We start from the raw sequence: 26,108 nt of genomic DNA on the forward strand, positions 1-26,108 counted from the left end.
TCACGATTCTTTCTTTCTTTCCTTCCTTCCTTCCTTCCTTCCTTCCTTCCTTCCTTCCTTCCTTCCTTCCTTCCTCCCTCCCTCCCTCCCTTCTCTCTCTCTCTCTCTCTCTCTCTCTCTCTCTCTCTCTCTCTCTCTCTCTCCCTTCTAATATGAGAGATGGCTTTGCCTTAGGTCCTAGCTCAGCCAAGAGGTTTACAGGACAAAAAGTCCAGGGGATTCTTTGGTCTTGGTGATGCATAAAGTTTTCTCCAGACCTGACTTGGTAAATGCAGAGCCAAGGCTACTAAGAGAGGTGCAGCACGCGTCGCGTTAAATAAATCCAGGAGCAGAGAGAATGGTCAGTCTGCGTGGCGAACCCCAGAACCTCTTCTGCTAAGGATTCTTAGGCGAAGAGCAGCGCATCCTCTGCCTCCAGCCAGCGGCGCATCCGGAGTTAACTGCAGCTCCTATCCAGAGAGAGAGAGAGGAAGGTAGGATAGGAGGAGGTGGTAGAGGGAGAGAAAAAAAAAAAAGCTGGGGGCGGGAGGGGGTGAGCCAACCGGAGTGAGCGGAGAGCCGCGCGCGGGGGGAGTGGAGATGCGGGGAGCGCGCCCGGCGCCGGGAGCTGAGTGGACCGCTCCAGACGGCGACGCGAGCCGCGGCTCCTGAAACCTGCGAGTTGGCGGAGCCCCGCCGCCTTTCCAGCCGCAGCTGCGAGCACCGAGCGGGCTCACAGCAAGGTGATGAGCCGGGAAGCCTTCCTCCCCCGGCCCGGCCCGGCCCGGGCTGCCGCGGCCGGGGCTCCCTCCCTTCCACCCCCCTCTCCTCCCCCGGGGCTGCGGGGCTGCGTCCGTGAGCGCCGGTGTCGGGGAAAGCCCGTCCCTGCCCGTCCCCTCCTCTCCCCGTCCTTGCCGCTGCGCGTTCTCCAGGGTCTCCCCGTCTCCGCGCCCCTTGCCTGACACTGCCCCCCCCCTCCCCCCCGTTGTGTCTCCTTCCCCAGATGCTCAAGGTGCCGGCCGTGCTGTGTGTGTGTGCAGCCGCTTGGTGCAGCCAGGCGCTCGCGGCGGCCGCGGCCGTGGCTGCGGCCGGGGGGCGGTCGGACGGCGGTAATTTTCTGGATGACAAACAATGGCTCACCACCATCTCCCAGTACGACCAGGAGGTCGGGCAGTGGAACAAATTCCGAGACGTAAGTGCTGCGCGGCTGCGGGCGAAGGCCGCGGCGGCCGGGAGCGGGTGGGCACGGGGCTCGGTCTGCCCGGCAGCGGGGTGGCAGGAGCCGCCGCGGTGCCCGGCGGCCGGGAAGTTGGCAGTTCCGCTGCCCCCTCCCGACCGGTGCAGCGGGAAGGGCTGGCGGGTCCGCGGGCCCGGAGTTCAGGTTTCGCCCGGTTCCCTCCGCCCCGTCCCCCTTCCCCTTCGGCCTCCGAAGGTTTGCAAAGTGCCGGCTCGCCCGGCTCAACTTTTCCAGGGTGTTTCTGGCACTAGCCAACACGGTGGATGTGCTTTTGCGATGCCTTGCCACGAAAGTAACTAGGATCGATCTCGTTTCTAATGGTCCATTAAGGAATTGGAGGGAGGAGGAAGGAAGATGTAAGATTTATAAATGCCCGCTCTTCCAAGGGCGGGAGGGGAGGGGGGTGGGGGTGGGGGTTGTGGGGCGGCACCGGTCGGCAGAAGTTGAACTGCTCCTGATGGCATAACATTGCTGATCAGATGGGTGCTTCGGCAGGCACTTTAAAGCAGAACGTGTTTGCAGTGCGTTCCGTTGCCTTGTATCCCAAAATGAACCCCCGTGAAATCTGCGGGGTGAGCCGGGGGCGTGGAAGCGAAGTCCGCAGGTGGTAGCACCGAAAGGGTTAATCTGTAGACCGCCCTGGGGAGTTCCCTGACGGGTTCGGGTTCTCCTGACCGAGCCAGGTTTTAGGAGTGGACGCTAGTTTGCCTCGGAGCCAGGGACCCTGATACTCAGATCGTTTGTTTCCCCACCTGATGTGAATGAAGCAGCAGCAGAGCTAGTTCCGCGTCAAGAGCACGGCTGCTCTCCACGCATCCAACTCCGTTGTCCTGGGAGGAGGTTGATTACTGTCCCCATCCCACGCTTTAGACCCCAGAGGCCGGAAAGGGGGCCAGTGGGAGTCACAGACACACTGCCAACCCTTCCTGTGACGGGGGAGAGATTTTCTCCTGGAGTCCAGCCGCAGTACACTACGTGCAGGTGACTTAACTTCTTTCATCAGTTCTCACACTGTCACGATTTGAGAAAAATCAATGGAAGCTTATAGACTCGTTTTCATCTTGGCTCCTCTACCCCTTCTCCTAACACCCCTCACGTGAACTAGCTGACAAGCCAAATCTAACATGTAGCTGATTCTGGCACATAGATTCCAGAAACGCTATTTTTTTTTTTTTTACTTTAAAATTAGATGTGGCTCATTAATACTAGACTAGGCATGGGTATGGGAATGAAAAACCATAATGATGATAGCACTTAATGGAGGGCTTTGCTTATATGCTTTGTGAACAAGGCTTAAACATTTTGCTAGATGAGTGCTCTTGCCAAAGCAACCCCCCACACGTTTGTTTTATTTCTGTTTATGCTAATATTGAATACAAAAAAATAAAAGTAAAACAAAAAAAATAAAGTCAAGCAAACAAATGAAATTATTTCTAAACCCGGGAAAGAATTTCCCTTTATCATGTCCTCACTTGGAAAAATATTGACAGTCAGTATTTGAACAATGCTTCACATATGGCATTTCATTTCTTAGTTGCTGCGTTAAAATATTTTAAAAATGAATTTTAGACTTTCATCTCTAAAATATATTTTAAATCTGAAATAGCTTACTACTCTGATTTTAGTCAAATTACTTTATTGAATTATTATGAGCAACTGGTCTATACTTGGGAAGTTTGTAAATGTGTTTGATTTAAACTTTTTAGGCAAGCTGAGTTGCCTGAATGAATTACATATTCTAGGAGTCATTCAGCCAACTTGTATAATGACGGAATAGACTATTTATTGCTATAGTATTTTCATTTATTTTTATGTGACCTTTGGGGGAAATTCATCACAATTACATACTAAATTTAAGTGAGGGATTTACTGAAGTATTTTTGGCAAATATCTGTTTTGATGCACATGCAAAACATGAAAATATAATGATGCTTTACTTTAGGAAGGTAATTACATTCCAGAGGGCATGGAGAAGATAAGTGCTATATTTTTTCCCCCATTAACTACCTGTTGCTTATCATTAACATGCTAAAATGGATGCTGACAGTGTGACCTCAAATCATCAGAGTACATTATACACAACCCTTATTTAGACCATCCACCCCACTCATAATTTACATATTTTCTTTCCCCTTTTTGGGAATCACTAGCTTAATGATATTTTTGTGTCTTTCAGGATGTTGTTCATTTTTTTTTTGGTTCAATTTCAGCTGGAAGTCCATGGTTATGAGGCAGTGCTTGAAATCTGTACTGCATGAATATACCTTTAACTGTTCTGCATCAGCATTGACATCTTAAGTAATGGATTTGAATATTCACTTTATATGAAGGCACAGAAAGAAGGAACTCTGAACTTCTTTTAGAAACAGTTTGCTGATGTACTTCTATTTAGTGCTTTTGTCCCATAAAAATCTAACTAATTTCACTTAGGGAAAAAAAACTTTGGATACTTCAGCATATTTAATACTAGAATTAATCCTTACCTTTTGTTATGTGACTGTTTTACACAGTCAACATTATCGTACAAGTAACTTCTTGATGAAAGTTTGAAGTATATCCTCTTTTAAATTATATATGAAAAATGTTTTGAATAATATTTGATATTATTCAAATAACTCATATTTAACTGAGTGATTTTTAAATTAATGTGATTTATATATGTGATGTAAATATATAATATATCAGATATAATAAGGCTTTAGGGATAAAGAACATGGATAGAAAGTGTTATGGGAGCGTAGATGAAGACCAGAAGCTCTGTCATTGATGACTCGTTTTCTCAATTTCCTCCATGTGAAACAGAGAAATTATAAAACCAAATGCCAGCTTGTAAAGAATATCTATTAATATAGAAGAAACTTCCAAATAATTTTGACCACTTTATATTAGCATTGCTCTTTGGAAAAAGTTTTGTTGCCCTTTAAAGTGTATAAAATGTGATTATATAAACAGAGAACTTTTATCCCTTTGAAATTATTAATATATTTTGTTATTTGCATAAAAATGCCTATAATACCTTAACTCCTATGTTAGGAAAAATAAAAGTTTAACTTAAGATATAGAGAAGTCAACACATTTAAAAATAAGTATCGTAACTAGAACCAGCATGTTATATTTGGGGTATAATTATTTGACTTTAGATAAAGCAAAGGAACAAAAAACCAGAGGCTCATTTTGAAAGTTGTTTTAAGAAATGGTTAGTATTTGTGTTGCAACACCCACCATCAACTTCAGTTTACATTTATCCCTTAAGTGATTTTTAATATTCTTTAGGTATATTGAAAGCAATAGGAAAGCATTGTAAGTCACCTTTAAAAATTCAACCTTAATATAAGTTAAAGGACATGTAAAATGAGAAAATGTAAAATACAGTGTCTCAGAGGCAATCAAATTATAAATTGACTTTTAAAAAATGCCTTCTTTGGATATATTGTATAGTAAGTAGACTTTTCTTAACTTATTGTATTTCCCTTTTTCATCTAAGTTGGGCAGATTATTTAAGCGATGATGGTTGTTGACGGGATATTTCCTGGCATTAGTGGCTATAAGGAATAAAGCCCCCTGAGAATCTATCAACTTTGCTGTTAAAAAGTAAATAAGACAATTGGTTTCTCTGCCTACTCCAAGTAAAGTACTGTATTGCTTTAAAAAGCATTAAAATTCAAACAGTAGGAATCTTGAAAGAATGCTTTCAGTACTTCCCTTAGATTTGTAATGTTCCATGGTTCTGTTTCCTGAATAGCTAGCATAACCTTAACACTAGGGCTCCTCCTTTGTGGTACTATTTTTAAATTAAAATATTTTAATTGAGATATAATTGACAAATAAAATTGTATATATTTAAGTTGAACAATGGGATGATGTCATATACATATAGTGCAATGATTACCTTTGTGGTATATTAATGGTAGGCAAGAATGTTGTGCTACTTAACTTTTTAAAAAGTAGTGTACCAAAAATAAAATTAAAGAATTAATACTAATTTGAAGAAATTTAACATATAACCAACTATTCTCTCTGTTCAGGAATAGTTTCTCAATAATGGAGAACCTATTCTTTTTTTTTGTGGGGAGGGGGTAGGGGGTAGGGAAACCTAATCTAATAAAAACGCACACATTTTTAGTGCTTCTCATCACGAAACAGTATGTTTAACTGTGGTAACTATTATCTATATTTTATCATAGTTGAGAACGTAGTCTCTCTATGGGAATTCTTCACACTTAATTTGTTGCATTCTCATGAGTGTTTCTCTTTCTTTTTGATCGTTGATTGACTATGGGCCACAGAGTGTTTAAAAAGTCATAAAAGCCTGTGAATATAGTATGCATATTTACAGATCAGAGCTGGTAAAGACTGTAGCATGCAATGTTTTTGATGTTGGACTATTTATATTGTTTAAATCATCTGGGGATGTAATCAAGAGAGAGGCAATTGCCTTCTTGAAAGAAGCATTAGACAATCTTTGAAGATCTGGGCAAACAATGAGTTACTATAGCAACAAAGGGCTAGCCCCATGCAGCATCCTGTCCTCTATCCTTGTTATTGGGTCCTAGTTAAGCAGTGGTTCTGGTACGATCTCCACATCCCTATTTCTTAATATCCCCCTCCCCCCCACCTGCCACCACCAGTACCATACTCACCAGGCAGTATCTAAGACTGGTTTTGTCAAGTCTGATGTCACATTAGAATGGCAGGTCAAAGGATGCCCACTGATCTGCTGGTTTCATGGAGAGGACTGTTAGGAAGGGCTGGTATCACATCATCAGATCCCAACAGGAAGTCTGAATTGAATTGGAAATGTAGTCAATTTGGTATGGGTTCATTCTAACGGAAATTATAGGGAAGTGTGCAACACTTTTAACTCTCTAGCTTTCATAATTTCTAGTGAGTTATTAGGAAAGTATAATTAAGTGGTTTAAGAAATACATTGTTCTGTGTGTGTGTATATATGTCATCCTATCTAATAAAAGAGAAACATGGTAATTAGCATACGACCGCTACCCTTCCCATTGGCTAATCAGGGCGATATGCAAATTAACTTCCAGCCAAGATGGCGGCCAGCAGCCAGGCAGCTGACAGGAACAGGGAGGCTTGCTTGCTTCAGTGACGGAGGAAGCCAAGCTTCCCCGCCTGCCTTGCCCGCCTCTCAGCTGCACTCTAAGCAACATTGTAACAAATACAGAAGCTAAACAAAACCCCCGGCTTCAGCCAGCAGGACCACAACATTGTTTCAAATACAGAAGGTAAACAAAGGCCAGAAACCTGCTTTCAGCAGTGGAGGTCTCATAGCTGGAGCCTAGCCTCAGAGCTAAAGCTGGCCCAGAATTAAAAAAAAAGGAAAAAAGGAGTGGTTGGGAGCTTCAGTCACCCGCCAGCCTGAAAACAGCCCTCAGCCCCTCACCCAGGCTGGCTAGGCACCCCAGTGGGAACCCCCACCCTAAAGGGGGTGTGACCAGCTGCAAACAGCCATCATCCCCTTACCCAGGCTGGCCAGCCACCCAAGCAGGACCCCCACACTGAAGGGGGTGTGACCAGATGCAAATAGCCATCATCCCCTCACCCAGGCTGGCCAGGCACCCAAGCGGGACCCCCACCCTGATCCAGGACACCCTTCAGGGCAAACCAGCCGGCCCCCACCCGTGCACCAGGCTTCTATCCTATATAGTAAAAGGGTAATATGCCTCCCAGCACCGGGATCAGCGTGACAGGGGGCAGCAACCAAACCCCCTGATCCGCCCTGCTCTGTGCATGACAGGGGGCGGTGCCCCAACTCCCCAATCGGCCCTGCTCTGAACCCGACCAGGGGCTGCACCTAGGGATTGGGCCTGTCCTCTGCCACCCGGGAGCAGGCCTAAGCCAGCAGGTCGTTATCTCCCGAGCGGTCCCAGACTTCGAGAGGGCACAGGCCTGGCTGAGAGACACCCCCCTCCCCCTCCTCCCGAGTGCACAAATTTTTGTGCACCGGGCCTCTAGTATATGATTATAGGTATGCATAAGTAGGTCTATGCATACATGAATATCTACTTTATATGTTTGTATATGTGTGTCTTCAAATAGGTAACAGCTATAATAATTAGAAAATCAAGGAGATTATATATTGTCTTATATATTTATATGCCAATTAGAAGAAGATATTCTTCCTAAAATGTTAAGACATCTGTCAGGTATTTTTATTGGCATATTTTATTGGCATATTTGTTTGTTTTTTGTTGTTTTGTTTCTGATGAAATATTTTATTCCAAAAATTCAGGACATAGTCTCATTTGCTGGTATATGTGTGGTCGCTGTGTGCCTTCTGGTTTTTATGGGAAGTCAGCTTGTTTGAGATTATATGCTTAAACTTTTTAGCTAGACATACAAAGGGAACACTGTACTGCTATAAAAGCATTTATTTTCCTACTCTTACAATAAGACTGCTTTTAGATCTTATGATTCTGACTCAGAGTGGCATTTGGTGTTATACAACTTTATTCTTCATGAGGTGGGCCAGAATTATTTTATTTATCTATTTTTAAAGACTGATCTGTGAATTGTCTTCTCAGCCTGCCCTGCTCCTACCAGCTAGAGTATTTACATGCCTTTTCCATTTATGAAAATCCTTTCATCTTTTCTACCCCTCCTAGTTTCCATATTTGGCTACCCTAGTAGACTGTGAACTCTCTACAGCTATATATTTTAGTCTCTCTCTCTCCTCTCAAATTCCTACAGTTCACTAAGCATTAGCACAATGACTGGGTCAGTGTTAGCATTAGAAAAATATCTGCTAAGTGAAGGAATACTGTGTTAAATGTGCAATTGAACTGTCCTTAATAAAGGCTTTTTGAACTGTATTGCTTTTTTATTAACCATTTTACTTCCATTTCTGACTATCTCCAGCTTAGATTTGTAATTTGAATGAACATTTAATTTTTTATAGAATATAAGGTTTCATGTACTAACCTGCCTTAGTTCATGAGTTCCCAATGGACCAAAGTGGGCATGCTGTGTATGCTATGTCAAAGCTGTCATGTTCATATTTAGAGTGGTATCAGTAGATGCTAATTGTATGCATGTTGGTGGTCCCTCTGCAAATTCATCCAATTCTTTTTCCATAGTTTCTCTTTGACCACATAGTTTTGGTGCTTTAAAGTCTTTAAATGTTTTCGTGCTACCTGCTAAGTAATGTCAGAGACCAATATCTTCCCTTTCTTTTTCAACTGCTCTGCTTCAATGAAAGGTTATGTGGCTGAATCCAGGTATTGGACACACAGTCCAGATTTCTTTCTTTCCCTTCTGTCTCTCTTACAGTTTCCAATGTATCATTTAGAAATAGGTTAAGTTTCTGCAAAACGGGCCTCTGGACCCAAGTGCCTGAGTTAAGGCAGAATTTTATTTGCCAACAATATCACCATCAGGAAGTGAGCTGTCCAGGCTTGGACTTCCAGGGTTATTCTCTCAGGGTTCTCCATAACTTGACATTTCCTATCCAGTAGGAATGATTTAAGAGAAAGGCTAGGACAGTGATGGCGAACCTTTTGAGCTCGGCGTGTCAGCATTTTGAAAAACCCTAACTTAACTCTGGTGCCGTGTCACATAGAGAAAATTTTTGATATTTGCAACCATAGTAAAACAAAGATTTATATGTTTGATATTTATTTTACATATTTAAATGCCATTTAACAAAGAAAAATCAACCAAAAAAATGAGTTCGCGTGTCACCTCTGACACGAGTGTCATAGGTTCGCCATCACTGGTCTAGGACCTGCAGCTCGTCCTAGAATTGACTTGAACGTTGTCACCCATTACCTTGTGTGTATTCCCAAGGCCTGGACTTAGTGGCGTGGCTATAGCTGGCTATAAGAGAGATGAGCCAATGTCATCTCTAATGGGAAAGGATTAATCCGGAAAGAAAGAAGGTGAATCAGGTTCTGGGAGGAAAACATTAGGAGCTACTGTAACTGTTTCAACATCAGAATATCTCTTGAGAATAGTCTCTGTGCCCACTGATAGAATTTTTTTTTTTTTATCATTTCCTATTAATTGTTTGCTTTGCCCTCAATCTCTTTCTCCCTACTTTCATAACATTCCTCTGTTCTGTGTTCAGGGTAGAACTGGAGTGCCTGGTACCTAAGGTTGTGGGTGTAGGAGCTTAAGAACCATTAGTACATTAGTAGTGTGCTCCTGTCCGAGAGGATATGTTACAGGTCAGAAACAAAGAAAACTCTCCACATAAGGTGTTAAGGCCAGCCTGCATCTGCTGATGGCTCCTGTCTTCTAGTGAAATCCTCTAGCATTACCTTTTTAGTTATCTTTAGTCATAGGTCCAGAATGTTCTGGTGCAAGGTAGATAATGGTGATGAGTGGGAAGGAATTAAAATGTAGCTACCATTCCCTTAGGAGGAGGACAGAATACTCACTAGAGCCAATGTTGCAAAAAAAAAAAAAAAAGAAAAGAAAAGAAAAGAAAGAAAGAAAAAGAAGAAGGCAAGACCATTAATGTAAAGTAGTTTGCCCTGGAATAAATCTGGAAATGATGCCATTGTTGGATTCACACAGCGCTTAGTCCTGAAAGCAAAGAAAACAATTTATTTTAGCATTATTAGTACAGCAGGTCTTTAAATAATGTCTTCTCATTCAATATCGTTCTGTTTTAACATTGATGAGAAGAAAAAAAAAATCAATTCTCAGCCTGGAGCCACAGTTTGTGTGGAGTTTGCACATTCTCCCCATGTCTGCGTGGGTTTTCTCCAGAGGCTCATGTTTCCTTCCACATCCTAACGACGTGCACATTAGGTGATTGGCATTCTAAACCATCCCAGGCTGTGTGAGTGTGGGTTTATGCGATGGGAGGGCCTTGATCTAGGCTGGGGTCCTGCCTTGTGCCCTGAGCTATGGGGAGAGGTTCCAGCCACCCGTGATTCTGAATTGAATTGGATCAATGGGTTGGAAAACAATGATCTTACTTTTTTTTTTTTAATCTTTCTTAAATGTATGTATAGCTCGCTTTTATTTCATTGTTTAATATTAGAAGTCTAGGTTGGGGCCGTTTTTTCCTATTTAAAAAATTTATATAAAAAATCTCAATTACAGTTTACATTCAATATTATTTTGTATTGGTTTCAGGTCTACAGCATAGTGGTTAGATAATCATATACTTTACAAAGTGTTCCCCCTGATGTTTCCAGTTCCCAACTGTCACCATATATAGTTATTACAATAGTATTGTTTGACTACATTTTCTTTTCTTTTTTTTTTAAAATATATTTTACTGATTTTTTACAGAGAGGAAGGGAGAGAGATAGAGAGTTAGAAACATCGATGAGAGAGAAACATCGATCAGCTGCCTCCTGCACATCCCCCACTGGGGAAGTGCCCGCAACCCAGGTACATGCCCTTGACCAGAATTGAACCTGGGACCTTTCAGTCCAAAGGCCGACGCTCTATCCACTGAGCAAAACAGGTTTCGGCGACTACATTTTCTATGTTACAAAATAGTTTTAGGTCTTTATTTAGAACTTCGGTGATTTTTTTTTTTTTTAAACCAGAAATATGCTCCAGGAACTTAACTCTTGGTTATATCAATTAGCCTATGGTAACATTGGTTTATATGTTTATGCTGTTTTGCTTAAAGTCACAGTTTCTAAGAACTTATGGATGAGGTTAAGTGAGGACTTGCTGCCAAATGTGCCGGAGAGGCTTCATGCTTTCAGATGTGTTTCATGACATGGGAGATGGCTGACATTGGAAATGGCTGAGCTCCTTGGCTGGACCAGAAGCAGAGATGGTGCATTGCACTATTTGTCCATCAGTTTGTGTGTGTGTGTTTTTTAAAGAGATGGTTAACTCCCACCTTGCAAAGTGAAAACTTTAGTATTTTTTTATCCTTTTTTTCATAAACGTATTTATGGCACGACTATTTTATAAGTGATGATTATATAAATTTGCTTAGGATTTTATTCACACAATTCAGAATATGTTATAATAAAATTAATAATAGCAATGATACTATAGTGTACAAATATACAAGGTAGAAAGGTAGATAAAGTCTTTATAAAACCATTTTGTCCTTGCAGTCACGTACATGGTGGGCAAGAGTAGGTTTACAGATATGAATATGTGAAATAATTTATTCTTCTATAATTATTTATTAATTATAGTATTATTTTCCATATGAACAACTGTAAACCTACTTTTACTCCACCTTGTATTTCTTCCAAAGGGTTGGTGCTTTTCCCAATGTCCTTCCAATGGGAGTCACTGGCTTTCCATATCCTACTCATTAAGCTGCTTTCTTTATCAAGGAAGTAATGGCCTTAACCAGAAATGTCTCCCACTTCTAAACATGGACAGCTGATTTTTCTATTCAGATTCAAGGGATGATGGCTTAATGCAAACTTTTATCCCCTCCTTCAGAAATACAGTAGTACCATGACATTACATTAGTCCATTTAATGGTTTAAAAATAATCACATTTCATAAAAAATAATGATCTTTAGAATATGAGTGAGGTACTCTTTCCTTTTTTATATGTAGTTTCTGTGCTTTGGGTATCTTTAGTCAGTATTATCACTCTTATTGTGAAATAGGGATAATTAAAAAAAACTCCTGATTTTGTTTTCATGACTGTTTCCTCAGGAGCAATGTTATTGAGTTTTAAAATTATATCATTTAACTATGGAAAAGAAAGTTTAACTTGTAGTTGCAGCAATCTGTAATTTTATTATTTTGTTAGGGTTATAATTTGATAGTTTGGTTTACTAATGACATAAATTAGGAAAGGAATTTAAATTTTATATATATATATACACACAATATGTATATTTTCTACACACAAACTCAGAGAGAGGCAAATATGTGAATTTTTTCCTATAGCCTTCTTTTATGTTATGCTCTTTATATTACTTTAGAAATTAACTGTATGCCAGTGTGCCTATTTTCAGATGATTGTTTTAATATTTTGTCAATAAAATAATACTATATCTTTATCAATATTTTTTGTACACACAAAGTAAAACAAACTATGTTTAAACTTTGCTAGATTACTTTATATAATGGAGACCATCTGTTTCTCTTATTTTATTCTCTGAAAACTCCAACCATCTGTACTAATCATGTTGAAATTTAACTATTTCTAATTATGTAATAATTAAATATATCTATCTCTATATTTCTTTATATCTATATACCTATATGTATATCTATATATCTATATCTATTTCTATATATCTACATATATCAGCCAGAATATTAAATAATATAAATGTGAAAACCAATGTTAGGGAAACTATAGATTCAAATTATGAGTAAATGCAAATTTATTAGGCACTTTAATTAGAAATAATATTTCAGTTTAATTCCTAGCTGTTACTCTAATCAAATAATTTTTAAAATAAGTAAATGGATACATTTTCTATAGTTTATATGAATAGGCTACTTTTAAGTTTGGACTTATTATAGTTAGAGGGGGCGATAATGGTAAAAATGTACTCATTCAGAATATCAAATGACTCAGATATCCTATATAATAAAAGCCTAATCTGCTAAGTGTCCGACCATTCATTCTATACCATTGGACCAGTCGCCATGACGCACACTGACAACGACCAGTAGGTTAGCTTGCTGCTGGGGTCTGGCCAATGGGGACTGTGACAGAAGGGCTGGACATGCCCTGGTACCCTCCCGCGGTCCCTCTCCTTTTTATGACTGGCTTGTTTTTACTGTCTTCCAGGTTCATCCATGATGTTGCCAATGGCAGGGTTTCCTTCTTTTTAAAGGCTGAATAACATTTCATTGTGTGTATGCCACGTTTGTTTATCGATTAAGCCACAGATGTCACTTGAATTGCTTCTGCCTTTTGGATATTGTAAAAGAGGCTGCTAGGAACATGGGTGTGCGAATACCTCTTCAGGATCTGCTTTCAATTCTTTAGATATAGCATATAAGATAGGTTAGAATAGATCTAGTTTTTAGAGTCATTTTATTGCCTATTTGATATGTTGGAGACTTCTCCATTTAGAATTTCAATTAAGTTACTAAGTATGAACTGTTTCATTGAACATGGATTCTTTGTTGTTAGAGTTTTGTAGCAAAAGCAAAATTAATTAGCTGCCAGGCTGAGGAACGTATGAATACATTAATATACAGTGATTTCTATATTTTGTAGCTATTGAAGTTAAATAATACTGAACTTATTTGATGCTAACTTTTACATTAAGTATTTATATGAAATAAATGATTACATGAAATATCCTCTGATAAAAAAAATAGATTTATATGGTCAATTTTGGAATAAGTTGAGTGCTCTAGATACTTCTGTGGGTTTCTATTCAAAGAATAAGGAAAAGCCCATTATTTAGCAGGAATGAAAGAAGGAGCGGGCCCCACAGTGAAACAATCTAATTGTGTCTCCAAATCTATAAAACATAATCGGGCATTATCTTCCTAAATATGGTAAAAGACCTACTAGATAGAGTTCCCCAAAATATTCGCTTGATAGCCCCTTAATCACAGCTCAGTTTCACTTTTCTACTGCCAGCCTGCTTTGTGACTTTCAAGACATTTAGTAGGGTATCTGTGCAGGATACTCTGAAATATGAGCTTGCTAATTGCCTTGGCACATGGTATTAGCATCTGCTGAAGAACCAGTTTTAGAATATCAGGAGAATATTTATAGGCCTTTCATGGCATACAGTATAGTATGAAATTATAGGCAACCTCCTAGTCTTCTAGGGAGACTGGTTAAGGTGCCCTTGGCAACATCTGAGGTTCCCCTCAAATGTCCCTGAGGCAGTCAGATTCATCTAAAATGAACATTCCCCCGAGGCAAAACTTCTCTGGGACATTGAGTCAACATCGATTAGCCTGGTATTACCTGAGAAATGTTTCAGTGACATGAAATATAATTTCTTTGAGTTGAGATGCTGTATTCTTTAGTTTTAAAGAGCTATTGTGCCATGTCCAGCTAGCTCAGTTTGATTAGAGCAGTGGTTCTCAACCTTCTGGCCCTTTAAATACAGTTCCTCATGTTGTGACCCCAGCCATAAAATTATTTTCATTGGTATTTCATAACTGTAATGTTGCTACTGTTATGAATCGTAATGTAAATATCTGATATGCAGGATGGTCTTAGGCGACTCCTGTGAAAGGGTATTTCGACTGCCAAAGGGGTCGCGACCCACAGGTTGCAAACTGCTGGGTTAGAGCATTGCCCCAGTATGCCAACGCTGTGGGTTCGATCCTGCATCAGGGCACATACAAAAATGAACCAATGAATACATAAGTGGGACAACAAGTCAGTGTTTCTCTCAAATCAACCAATAAACAAAATAAGTTTCATGCTTATAGACCAAAACTCTAAAAACAAACCAACAAAACACCTACTGTGCTTGTTAGGAAGCTTTGAAATTTGAAAGTAAACCTACTCAAAGTGATATTTTTATGTAGATCAACCCATTGGCCACATTATCCCCAGAATTTCATGTTGACCAAATATGCTAACTTTGCTTGCTAACGTTATTATCGTTTAAAATAAGTTTAGAATCAAAAGTTTCTGTTTCCCCTCCCCCACATACTCTGGTAAGTAAAAAGTATAAAAACATGGGGAAGTTGCCACTGGGGAATGACATGTGAAATTCAAATTTGTAGTCAAGATAGGAGAAGACATCCCACACCATTTTTTTCATCTTTGTTGTTGAAAGTATTACATATGTCGCTTTGTCCCCCCCCCCCCCCCCCCATTGACCCCTTCTAGCCTGCCCCCTCCCAAACCCCAGGCCTTTACCATGCTGTTGTCAGTTACCATGGGTTATGCATATATGCATACAAGTCCTTTGGTTGATCCCTTCCCACCACCCACCCCTGCCTTCCCTCTGAGATTCCACAGTCTGTTCCATGCTTTTTGGTGTCTCTGGATCTGTTTTGTTCATCAGTTTATTTTATTCATTAGAATAAGAAGTCTTCGAAAAAAATTGTACTTTGAATGTATGCCACGTATCAAGTTCCGAGTATCATCGAAAACCACAGCAGTTTATAGGTCAGTGCATGAGATCTGGAAATCTAATTTCCAGCCGGCTTTGTTTGCTCTGAGTAGCTGAAAGCCACCTGGCCTTTGCTGCCAAAAGTCTTGTTTATTCTGAGAATGAATGCCCCTTTGTTTACATGTGCAGTTGGATTTATTAGAGTACTAGAGCAAGCTTGCCATCAGTCTCAAAGGTGACAAGTTATCTCTGGGGTTAGTCTCATGCCAGGTCACTACCCCTGCTACCAAGATCACAAGTAAAACATCAACATAGGGACCAGATAATGCCTATCGGGATCTGGGGCAGTTATTTTGTTGTTAACACACATTTTTTACTTAAAAACAATTCACTGACTTCTAATGGGTCTGCCTCTGTGTTCCAGAATGGCTTTCCAGTTTTATTACTCCAGAGCCTGTCATCTTGGACTTCAAAAATAAGTTCTTTGTGAACAATTATCCTTGAAAGTAGTAGGTAGCTGTAGGTATAAGTAGGCTTACCATGTTTGTTAATTCTTTACTTGAATATGTAATTTAATTTTTATTCATTTTTTTGTTGTTAGATTAGACTGTGATGTGGTTATGGGTTTAACTTTTCTTTTTACTTGAAAGAAATTATACATTTAAATAGCCTTCTCTTAGATGGCATGATAACAAATTCTACAATTTAATTTCTGTAGAGATACAGCATAATTGGTATTACATATAACTATTTTATTGTGAATAGATCTAAGATTGATTTTTTAAAATGAATATAAATTATATGTTCATTTCCAAGTTTCTTTCTTAAATAAGTATTGGCTAAATCACATAGAAACCAAATTATGTTGTGTAAAGAGGTATGATAATAGAATGTGTTTATGTTCCAACTTCTTGTAACATTTTAATATAATTTTGTAAATTGACCAACTGGTTAAGGAGATTCAAATTATTTTAAACAAACTTTTATTTTCTTCTTTAAATCCAAATTTATTTATAAAAGCCAAATAAAATGGCATCATATATTTTATCTCAAATAAAAGTTTTGTGTTTTTTTTTTTTTTAACAAAACTATTGGAATAAAGCAATTTCTGTATGTGTATTTAGTTTGGCATAGAAGTTTATTTCTATGCTCTGATCTTTATATTTACTTTAGGACTTCCCTGTAATAATGTCCAATTATGAGTGTTTGCTTCTGCAGCATAATTAATAAAATGTTTCTACATTGATTAAACTGATGTTATTCCAAAGCTATTCCTCTGAGCTAGAAATCCTTAATCATTTTGGAGCATAGAAACTAGAATTTGAAGACAGGTCTGACCACTTTCCCCAGAAACATCCAGATACATGCAACTTTGCATACAATATATAGGGAATTAATTTGTAAATCTCTGCTGTGATTATTGGCAACATGGTTGTAAATGAGTTGTGCCTTACAATCTTTTCTTCATAACTTATGACAGTCTTTAATTTAAAGCTGTGCAAAGATTTTTTTTAAAAAATCCTCACCTGAGTACATATTTTTATTCTAGAGGAAAAAAAGGGAGAGGATGAGAGAGAGAGACACATTGATTGGTTTTGACTAGGGATCTAGTACATGCCCTTGACAGGAATCGAACCCAGGACCCTTCAGTCCGCAGGCTGATGCTCCATCCACTGAGCCAAACCAGCCAGGGCTGGCACTGATCTTTTTCTCTGTTCAAAAATTTCCATTTATCCTTTAATTATCACACAGAGTAGAACTGCATATTGCTGCAATAATAGACTTTAGGGGAAAAAAAATGGGAGTATAATTGCAATCCAGGAGTAAAATTGTGGAACTTTCACAAAACAGATTAATTCATGTACAGTGGGGCCTTGACTTACGAGTGTCCCGACTAACGAGTTTTTTGAGATACCAGCTGTCTCTCCCCCGATTTTTTGCATTGAGTTGACAGAGTAATTTGAGTTAACGAGCTCCTTAACGAGCTCGGTCTCCAAACGAATTAAACTCGTAAGTCAAGGCCCCACTGTATATTTATAGTCATTGTAGAGGGAGATGATGTGATTCTTAAGTCTGTTAGAGTTACTGTAAGCTGTTTGAATATCATAAAATATACTTTGAGGAAGATTGTTCATCAGAAGGAGTCTGAATTGAGAGAGAAAAACAATTCACCTAGTCAAACTTCAGCAGTGCTCAGGAGAGAGAGACAGTGGCCCCTTTAATGGTTGGTCTAATGTTCTGTAACATGTAGATGGAAAAAAATTCTGTCTCTAATTTCATGCTCACCCAGCAAACTTCTGATTTTCATGTAGCTCAGCCTCAGGGAGAGAATGTGCCAGTCATGCTGACACGTGTTTTCTACTGACAGAACCAGGTTTCTGAGGCTTTGGGACTGAAGGCCAGATCCTGGACGGTGGTAAATTCGTCAGGTGATATCACAGTGTGGGTTCTTTGGTACGCAGCCAGGATCTTCCTGGTGACAGACAGGTCTCACCAGGAGCTTCGTATTTTAAGTGGCAGCAACAAATAAAATCCGAATCTCCTGTCCCCAAATCCAGAAGCCCTTTACTACTTGCCTCTAAAACATATTTGCTTTCATATCCTTATTTTCCCTTTTCTGCATGCTGAATATCCATCCAATTGAATTATCTATCTTTCGGCTTTTTTTTTTTTTTTTTTTTTGCTACTCATCTGGAATGAAAACTGCCCTATTATTTTTCTCCTTTCTGATTCTCATTTTCATGATCCATTTTACATTATTTTTTTTCTAATCCTTTCCATAATTTTCACAGTCAAATGCAATCTTACCCTTTTCTGAACTCCCAAAGCACTTGGAGAGGGGCATTGTTAGCCGTGGAGAGCCACGCTTCCTAAGAGGTGTGTCTGTGCCTAGGAGCATAGAAGGAATATTCATGAAACAAAGTCATATATCGATGACCAAGTGAAGTGGTAACCAGTCTTTTCCCATCAAGCTTAGGAGTTAATAGTTAATATAGGTATCAAAACCTAGGTTAGTACTAATAGTTGATAACACAATTTATTTTATATTTTTCCTAAAGGTTTTATTGAGCATGTCATTTATGGAACCTGTGTTCATTCCCAATACTTAGTCTTTTTTCTTATTTATTTTTCAATTAGAGTTGACATATATATATATATGGCTAATATGCTAAGTGTCCCTCCTACCGTCCGACCAGTCGCTATGATGTGCACTGACCACCAGAGGGCAGATGCTCAACGCAGGAGCTGCCATGGTGCGCACGGGCCGGCACCACGGACCTGGTGCTGACAAACCAACACTTGGCTTCCCCCAAGTAGGACACAGGCCCTACCACCACCCCAGAACGACACCCCACCAAATTGCAGCCGATGCTGCCGAGACCCCATGGCCAGCCCAGAAACAGTTGCTGTGGGCACAAGTTAATGAATTCTTGTAGCAATGCTTGGCTTCCTCTCCGTAGCGATGACTAGCCTCCTTGCAGTTTCTTTAGCCCAGGAACATGACTTGCTTTATACACAGGTGGAAACATTTCACACTTTAACCAAATGTCTGTGAAGTGTTTTCCATGCCTCATCTCATTTGATCCTCACAGAAGTCCTGGAGTAGGTAGATAGAGGACTTGGTGGAATCCTATTTTCTTTTCATTAGCTGGAAAACTGAGATTTAGAAAGCTTAGAAACTTGACCTAACTGAAAAAAAGTAAGAAATGGTGGGCCTTGAAATTGAATTCAGATTTTCTCACTGTGCAGAATATAGTCAAACACTGCTGCAGTTAAATATTTTACCCTTTGTTCTTCCTGTGTGATCTACAATAATAATCTGCTTTGTGTTGATATTCACTGCTGTGTTGCTGACAATTACCTGAAAGAGAAGTTGGGCTGCTTCACTGGGCTGTAAAAAATTTAGCTAAATCAGAAAGCAGGTCTAATTAAGCAAGTTTATTCTATATCTATAAAAAGCTAAGTTGACTCACGCATGTGCAATACATGTAAAGCTCTCACCAGCGCCAATTGCACACGTGTGTTTCGATCTTTCATTGTCGATTATGAATTTGGTTGACACGTCTATTATAGAGAAAGGGCGAATAGCAATATTAAAATATTTCTTCTAATTAATTTCCTTTCAATGTGTACAAATTTGTGCACTGGGCCACTAGTTATTTTATACTAGACTCCCAGTGCACAAAATTCGTGCACAGGTAGGGTCCCTAGCGGCTGCTGGCTGCTGGCCGGGGGCTCCCTTTGCACCTGCCTTGGCCTAGCACCATCCGCTCACCTCCTCCACCATCCCGCCAAGGTCCCACTCTCATCGGGCCCATTGGGGCCCACAGCACTTCCACTGCCGCCTGCTGCCAACGCCGCATCACCAACACCCACCATGTTCTGCGGTCCCCCTGGTGGTCAGCGCACGTCTAACTCCCAGTCGGTCAGACTTCCACAGGTGGGAACAATTTGCATAATAGCCTTTTATAATATAGTAGGATTAGTTTCAGGTGTACAGTATAGTGTTTAGAGAGTTACATATAGATAGTCTTTCTTAAGTGTCTGATTTCTGCATTTAAGCTCATTTATTTAACATGAACATTATTGCATTTCAATATTTAAGTATAGTAAAAAAATATAAAAAACAAACAAACCAGGAATATCAGCAAGGGCTTGCTGTGTCATATGACACATGTTTGCTCTTCCAAGGAGCCAACTCCTGATACATAATTACTATGAAAATGTCAACAATAGGCTTCTGGATTTTTGCCATAAGTCATCAAGAAATTAGCCACCCTTGTCCTGGCTGGTGTGGCTCAGTTGGTTTGAGCGTCATCCTGTACACCAAAGGATTTCTGGTTAGGGCACATACCCAGGTTTTGGGTGTCATCTCCATCAGAGCAAGTGCAGGGGGCAACTGATCAAATATGTAATGTTATATAAAGGGGAAGTTTATAGAGATTTTTTTTTTTTTTTCTAAAAGAGTGTCTGTGGAAAGGAAACATCTTAATGTGATTTATAATAAAAGTAATATGTCGAAAACAATTATTTGGGTAACACCTATTGAAAAGACATACATACTCTGAGATATATTATGTAGTCTGAGATTTTATCTCATGAATTAAAAATTCATAATTTTTTGTTATCTCAAATGAAATTGAAATTATATTTCCTCACATAAATTTATATTTCTTTTTTACTTGTAATCTTACATTGTTATGCATTCAATTTAGGAAAACCTAAAATCTAATGAAAAACAGCAGATTTATAATCTATAACATAGGTTAAAGTTACTTAGGAAAGATGACAACTACAGTTTGTGGCTGTTTTATTCTTTAAACTATATAGAAATAGTAATAACAACAAAGACAAGGCCAAAGCCAAGAATTATAACCACCATCTACTGAGTGGTTTGCATAACTCTGTTATGCTTTCCTATTTTCTTAAAACAGTTTCTAAATTTGTATCTTGGAAAACATCCTCAACCGACTATCATGGAAGCTGTATCTGTTCCCATAAAATCAAAGGCAGAAACGAGGCCTTTGAGAACCTAGTTTAAAATCAAATCATGTGCTCCACTTAGGATCTTACCCTAGCATTTTATAGTATAGCAGTATAGGATTGAAGTGTTTTGTCATTATAATAAAAATTCAAGCTATTTGAATCATGTCATCTGTGGCAATGCAATAGATCAGCGATTTTCAACCCGAATGCCACAAGAATTTTTAAAACATCCAATACCTGACTACGTAGTTAAGGACACTGACCTCTTTTCCTTTAAACTGTCAAAAAATAAAAATAAAAATGACAGCTTACACAGAAATAGCCCTCCAGTGTGAATGAATCACAATTACTAGTATACCTATTTCTTTTGTCAGATGGGCAAAAAACATAATATATTTTTTGGTAAGTCGTAGAATTTTAGTCATCAGTGTGCTATGAGATGAAAAAGGTTGAAAACTGCTGCACTAGATGAACAAATTCATGTGATGAAACATCATCTTGAAGTTTACTATTTTTTATGGTGACTGCTTATTAACTTTATAGTATGGTATTTATATTTAGTGTTCTTTTGTAAAGTTGTTTTTTTTTAAATTCAAGAATTAGATGCTTAATTTCTTATACTTTCAGGATCTGAAGGTTTACAATACAAGTTAAATTTAGTTGTATGAAAACACTGATATTTTGATTTATTATGCTTGTGTTGGTTCATAACCTTGGGAGCTCCCCCAGGTAGAATTTAAAACTGGTCCCCATACTCAGAGGACAAAGAGAGACTGCAGAAAGAAGCTGAGCACTCCAGGTTGGGAGATAGTAGGTTTCCTAAGGAAGGGAGTTTGCATACGATGGTTGTCTTGGGAATCAGCAAGATAAGTAGATCTCTACACCTACCCACCAGAATCTTAAGAGTTTATACAGAGGCCCTCATAGGGTTTAGTCATGTACATAGTCCAGACGGTTTCAACAGCACATTACTCTCAAGGCCTTGGAGCGGCTCCTGGTGTCATAACCTAGGCAGAAGGCCCATTCCAAGGGACAGGGGATGGCTGAGGAGCCCCAGGTGGCCCTGGCCTAGGTCTCAGGTCAATTGGTTGTCAGATGTTTCTAGGACCTCCACCCACAAATTGACACTGAGATTGATCATGAGATTTTTATTTTATTCATTATATTTAAATGAATAGTTCTGGCAATTGTGTTTGTGTTTTAAACTAGAATTCCTATTTCGTGCTTAACATTAAATAACAGCTGATACTAGGGAAAAACAAACAAACACACATGGGAATAACGTCAAAATGTTTTTGCTAGATATTTACGTTTTCTAAATATTTTTAGAGCTACTTTTTTATTGTTTAAAGTATTACATATGTCTCCTTTTTCCCCAATTCACTCCCCCGCCCCCCCCCCATTCTAACCCCAGAGAGCAAGCTCCCTTTGCCCCAGTGTCTGTGTCCATTGGTTATGCTAATATGCATGTATACAAGTACTTTGGTTGATCTCTAACCATCCCCCTCCCCTGCCTTCTCTCTGAGGTTGGACGGTCTGTTCAGTGCTACCTTGTCTCTGGATTTATTTTTGTTCCTCTGTTTATGTTGATCATTATATCCCACATATGAGTGAGATCATGTGATATTTTTCTTTCTCCAACTGGCTTATTTCGCTTAGCATAATGCTCTCCAGTTTCATCCTTCAGAGCTACTTTTACAATATCACTTACACCATATTTTTTATGATTATCATTGATTGTGTTAAATTACATGAAGATAATAGAATAAATACTTAAAGAATATCTTCATATAAACATTAGAAAATATTTAAGAATGATTCCAACTTTTGAGTATATTTTTTATACCTATAAAGTCAGAGAACCTAGTGCATGTACTTGGTTTTTGACATAATCTAAGATATTATGTATTGCTGAATAGAGTTTGCTAATATTTTGTGGAGGATTTTTGCATCCATGTTCACCAGGGATATTGGGAGCCTTTCCTCTTATTGAGTTCTTTTTTGGAATAGTTTGAGAAGGATGGGTATTAATTTTTCTGTGAATGGTTGGTAAAATTCATCTGTGATTCATCTGAGGAGTTTTGTTTGTTGGAAGTTTGTTTGATTGCCTAATTAATTTTGTTGATTGTAATAGGTCTCTTCAGAGTTTCTGTTTCTTTTTGATTCAGCCTTAGAAGATTGTATGTTTCTAGGAATTTACCTCTTTCTTCCAAATTGTCCAAATTGATGATATATAATTGTTTGTATTTTTTTTATAATCCTTTGCATTTCTGTAGAGTCAGTTATCATTTCTCCTCTTTCTTTTCTGAATTTATTTCTTTGTGCCCTTTCTCTTTCTTGCTTGATGAGTCGGGTTAAAGATATATATAATACATATATATATATGTATTAGACTATATTTTGTTTATTTCTACTCTGAATCTTTATTGTCTTCTTCCTTCTCACTTTGAGCTTTGTTGTTCCTTTTTTAAATTCTTTAGGTGTAAGTTAAAATTGAGATTTTTCTTGTTTCTTGAGGTAAGCCTGTATTTCTATAAATTTCCCTCCTAGGACTGCTTTTGCTGTGTCCCATAGGTTTGGGGTTACTGTCTTTTCATTTTCATTATGACCCAGCAATTCTACTTCTGGGTATATATCTGAAGAAACTCAAAACACTAATGCAAAGAGACATATGCACCTCTATGTTCATTGCAGAGTTATTTACCATAGTTACAACTTGGAAGCAACCTCAGGACCCATCAATAGACAAGCGGATAAAAAAAGCTCAGGTACCTTATTGGAGGGATTGTACATGAGAGCTGGCATGATTCTTAAGGCCCTTTCAACTAAAATAGTCTTGTATATGAGGACAAACTTCTGTAAATTTTTAGAAAAATTATGAAATAACTTGAGACATGGTAGACTATCACTGTGTGCTATTTTTGAGATACTGATTAAACATGAATGAGTAGTCAGAGGTTTATGGATTCTGTAACTTAGAGAGTCCTAGAGATTATAAGCACCAGTTCCTGAAAGTTCTTAAATTCTGTACTAATAACATCATAGGAAAATCCAAGCCTGATATTATTTATCTGATTGACTCCTGGGCTAGATACATTCAACCAAAGTATAGCTAAAAATGCTTTAATACACTGTAATATCAAGGGGCCTTATTACTCTCCATAAACATAGCAGAGATGTCATTTATTTAGTTCAATACAACAGAATCCTAACTTTGACTATTATGCAGTTAGGTCTGGCTGCTGTAATGCAGGTATTATAGGATTACTGTATCTTGCAGTTAGACTCCCTGAGGTTGAACCCTGACTATCACTTGCTGCTAGATTAGTTTGAACTCTCGCTCTGACACTTACCACTAAGTAACCGTGGGAAAGTTTCTGTTGTCCACATTTTCTGACTCTGTAAAAAGAAGATGATGTTAGTATTTACAGAATAATGTCAGGTGGGAGGGTTATAAGTTAATACATATGAAGTTTTTTTAGTTCATATTACCATACATCAAATACATAATACAGTGGGGCCTTGACTTACGAGTTTAATTTGTTCCGTGACGGAACTCATAACTCAAATTACTCGTATGTCAAATCAAAAAGTGAACAAGTGAGACACGTGATGCTGGGCTGATGTTGTGGCGTTCACTGTGACGTTCGCTGTGCCAACTAGCGGTGGGGTATCTGAAGCTGGCTCGTAACCCGAATTTTAGCTTGCAACTCAAAGCAAAAAATCGGCCGAGAGACAGCTCGTATCTAGAAAAACTCGTTAGTCGGGAAACTCGTAAATCAAGGCCCCACTGTACATGTTAATCATTATTATTTCTATGGTCAATAGCTATCACTGTTTAAATTTATGTTGAAATTTTAAAAAAATATTCTTGTTTGACAACTGAGTCACATTTAGATTAAACATATCTTAAATATGCAGGATCTGGCATTTTTTCAATAAATTAATGTATTTATCCAATAAAAGAAATATTATCAGATATTAAGAAAAATATATAGATTGAGAGCATGTTGCACTTATCTGTGTGCACATAAATTTGTAAGACTCAGTTACTTAGCTTGTAAAATGAGAACAATATTTGCTCTTTCAGAAAATCAGAGGATTGTTACTAATATCAAATGATTTAACACACATGAAAACACTTTGGAAAAGTAATAAATTGCTAAAGTATGGTATAATTTCAAAAACACACTCTTCATGTGTGTATATATCTAAGTCTTGTGGCTAATTATATACTTTATATTTTAATGTTTTTAAAATTTATAATCATTGAGACTAAAAATATGTCAAAACAATGAGGAAAACATTGCTTTGTTTCTACATAATTATGTGTGCCCTTTTAAACCCTCCCAGAAAATATGCCATCCCTTCTCTGAAGAATCCTTGGAAGAATTAAATGGATTGACATGTTGAGGAATGATTAGAATGTGTTGTGCCAAGGGAAGTAAGATAAGTACATGCAAATCACATCTGTAAAGGGAGGTAATTCAATGAAAGCATCACAGAGAGTCCATGACACTTAATCTGGATTTTAAAAAAAATATATTTTTATTGATTTCAGAGAGAAAGGAGGAGAGAGAGAGAGAGAGAGAGAGAGAGAGAGAGAGAGAGAGAGAGAGAGACATACATCAATGATGAGAGCGAATCATTGATCGGCTGCTGCCCACAACCCAGGCATGTGCCCTTGACTGGACTTGAACCTGGAACCCTTCAGCCCACAGACCAGTGCTCTGAACCAAACTGGCTTGGGCTTAATCTGGACTTTGATGGATGAATAGAATTTGCCTTTTGGGTGAAGGGAAGAAAGCATACCTGTTAGGGGTCTGCATGCACAAGGTATGGAGATGTGAAAAGACATCAACTACAAAAAATTACATGTGGCCTAAATAGTGAATGATAGGAAATCATTGGAGATGAGACAAAAAAGTATTAGGTCAAGAATTTAAAGCTATTTCTAAAATTGCTAAGCAAATTTTCCTGTATAGACAATGGAAGGTTCCTATTACACCAGCAGTAGCCACTTCACCAATATTGATAGATGTCCACAGGTTCAGAGTAAGACCTTTGCAGATCCTAATACCTGAATGGCCCCATATATAATTCAAAATAAAAATGAATGTGAAATTAGTGTCAAGAATTTCAATGAAGTTCTGCCTTCCTCCCTCCATGATGTCTACTTTGATTAATTCTTTCAAGAAAAAAAAAGAAATGTAAAAAAATAATATATTTTCATCATTTGCATGCCTCTAGTTTGGACATGTTCTAAGCACATGTTCATCTCTTCTAAAGTTGTACTAAATTATTAATCTTCTATATAATGATGGGTGAATGCATTTGCACTTTATGTTCTGCCTATGTAAGTGAGAATGAGAACTAATAAAATTTTGTGTCACAAACTGGGCAATAAGAAATCCTTAAGAAAAATATGGGTATTTTGAACATAAGGACTT

The 26,108-nt window shown here is 38.5% G+C and overlaps 1 protein-coding gene across 2 annotated transcripts in view; it reads left to right on the forward strand.

Moving 5' to 3' along the window:
- Positions 1–519: 519 nt before the first annotated feature.
- The window catches only part of SPOCK3 (SPARC (osteonectin), cwcv and kazal like domains proteoglycan 3), a 341,288-nt gene continuing 315,699 nt past the window's right edge, over positions 520–26,108 (forward strand). The window contains exons 1-2 of one of the 2 annotated variants that reach the window (XM_081093454.1): positions 520–722; positions 983–1,171. In XM_081093454.1, coding sequence (XP_080949580.1) covers positions 983–1,171 — 189 coding nt within the window. In that variant the 5' untranslated portion in view covers positions 520–722. Of the gene's footprint in view, positions 723–982; positions 1,176–26,108 lie in introns of both variants that reach the window. The other variant, XM_081093455.1, reaches the window with a different exon arrangement.

Source organism: Myotis nattereri, assembly GCF_964212035.1.
Source record: "Myotis nattereri genome assembly, chromosome: 5".
Lineage (NCBI taxonomy): Eukaryota > Metazoa > Chordata > Mammalia > Chiroptera > Vespertilionidae > Myotis > Myotis nattereri.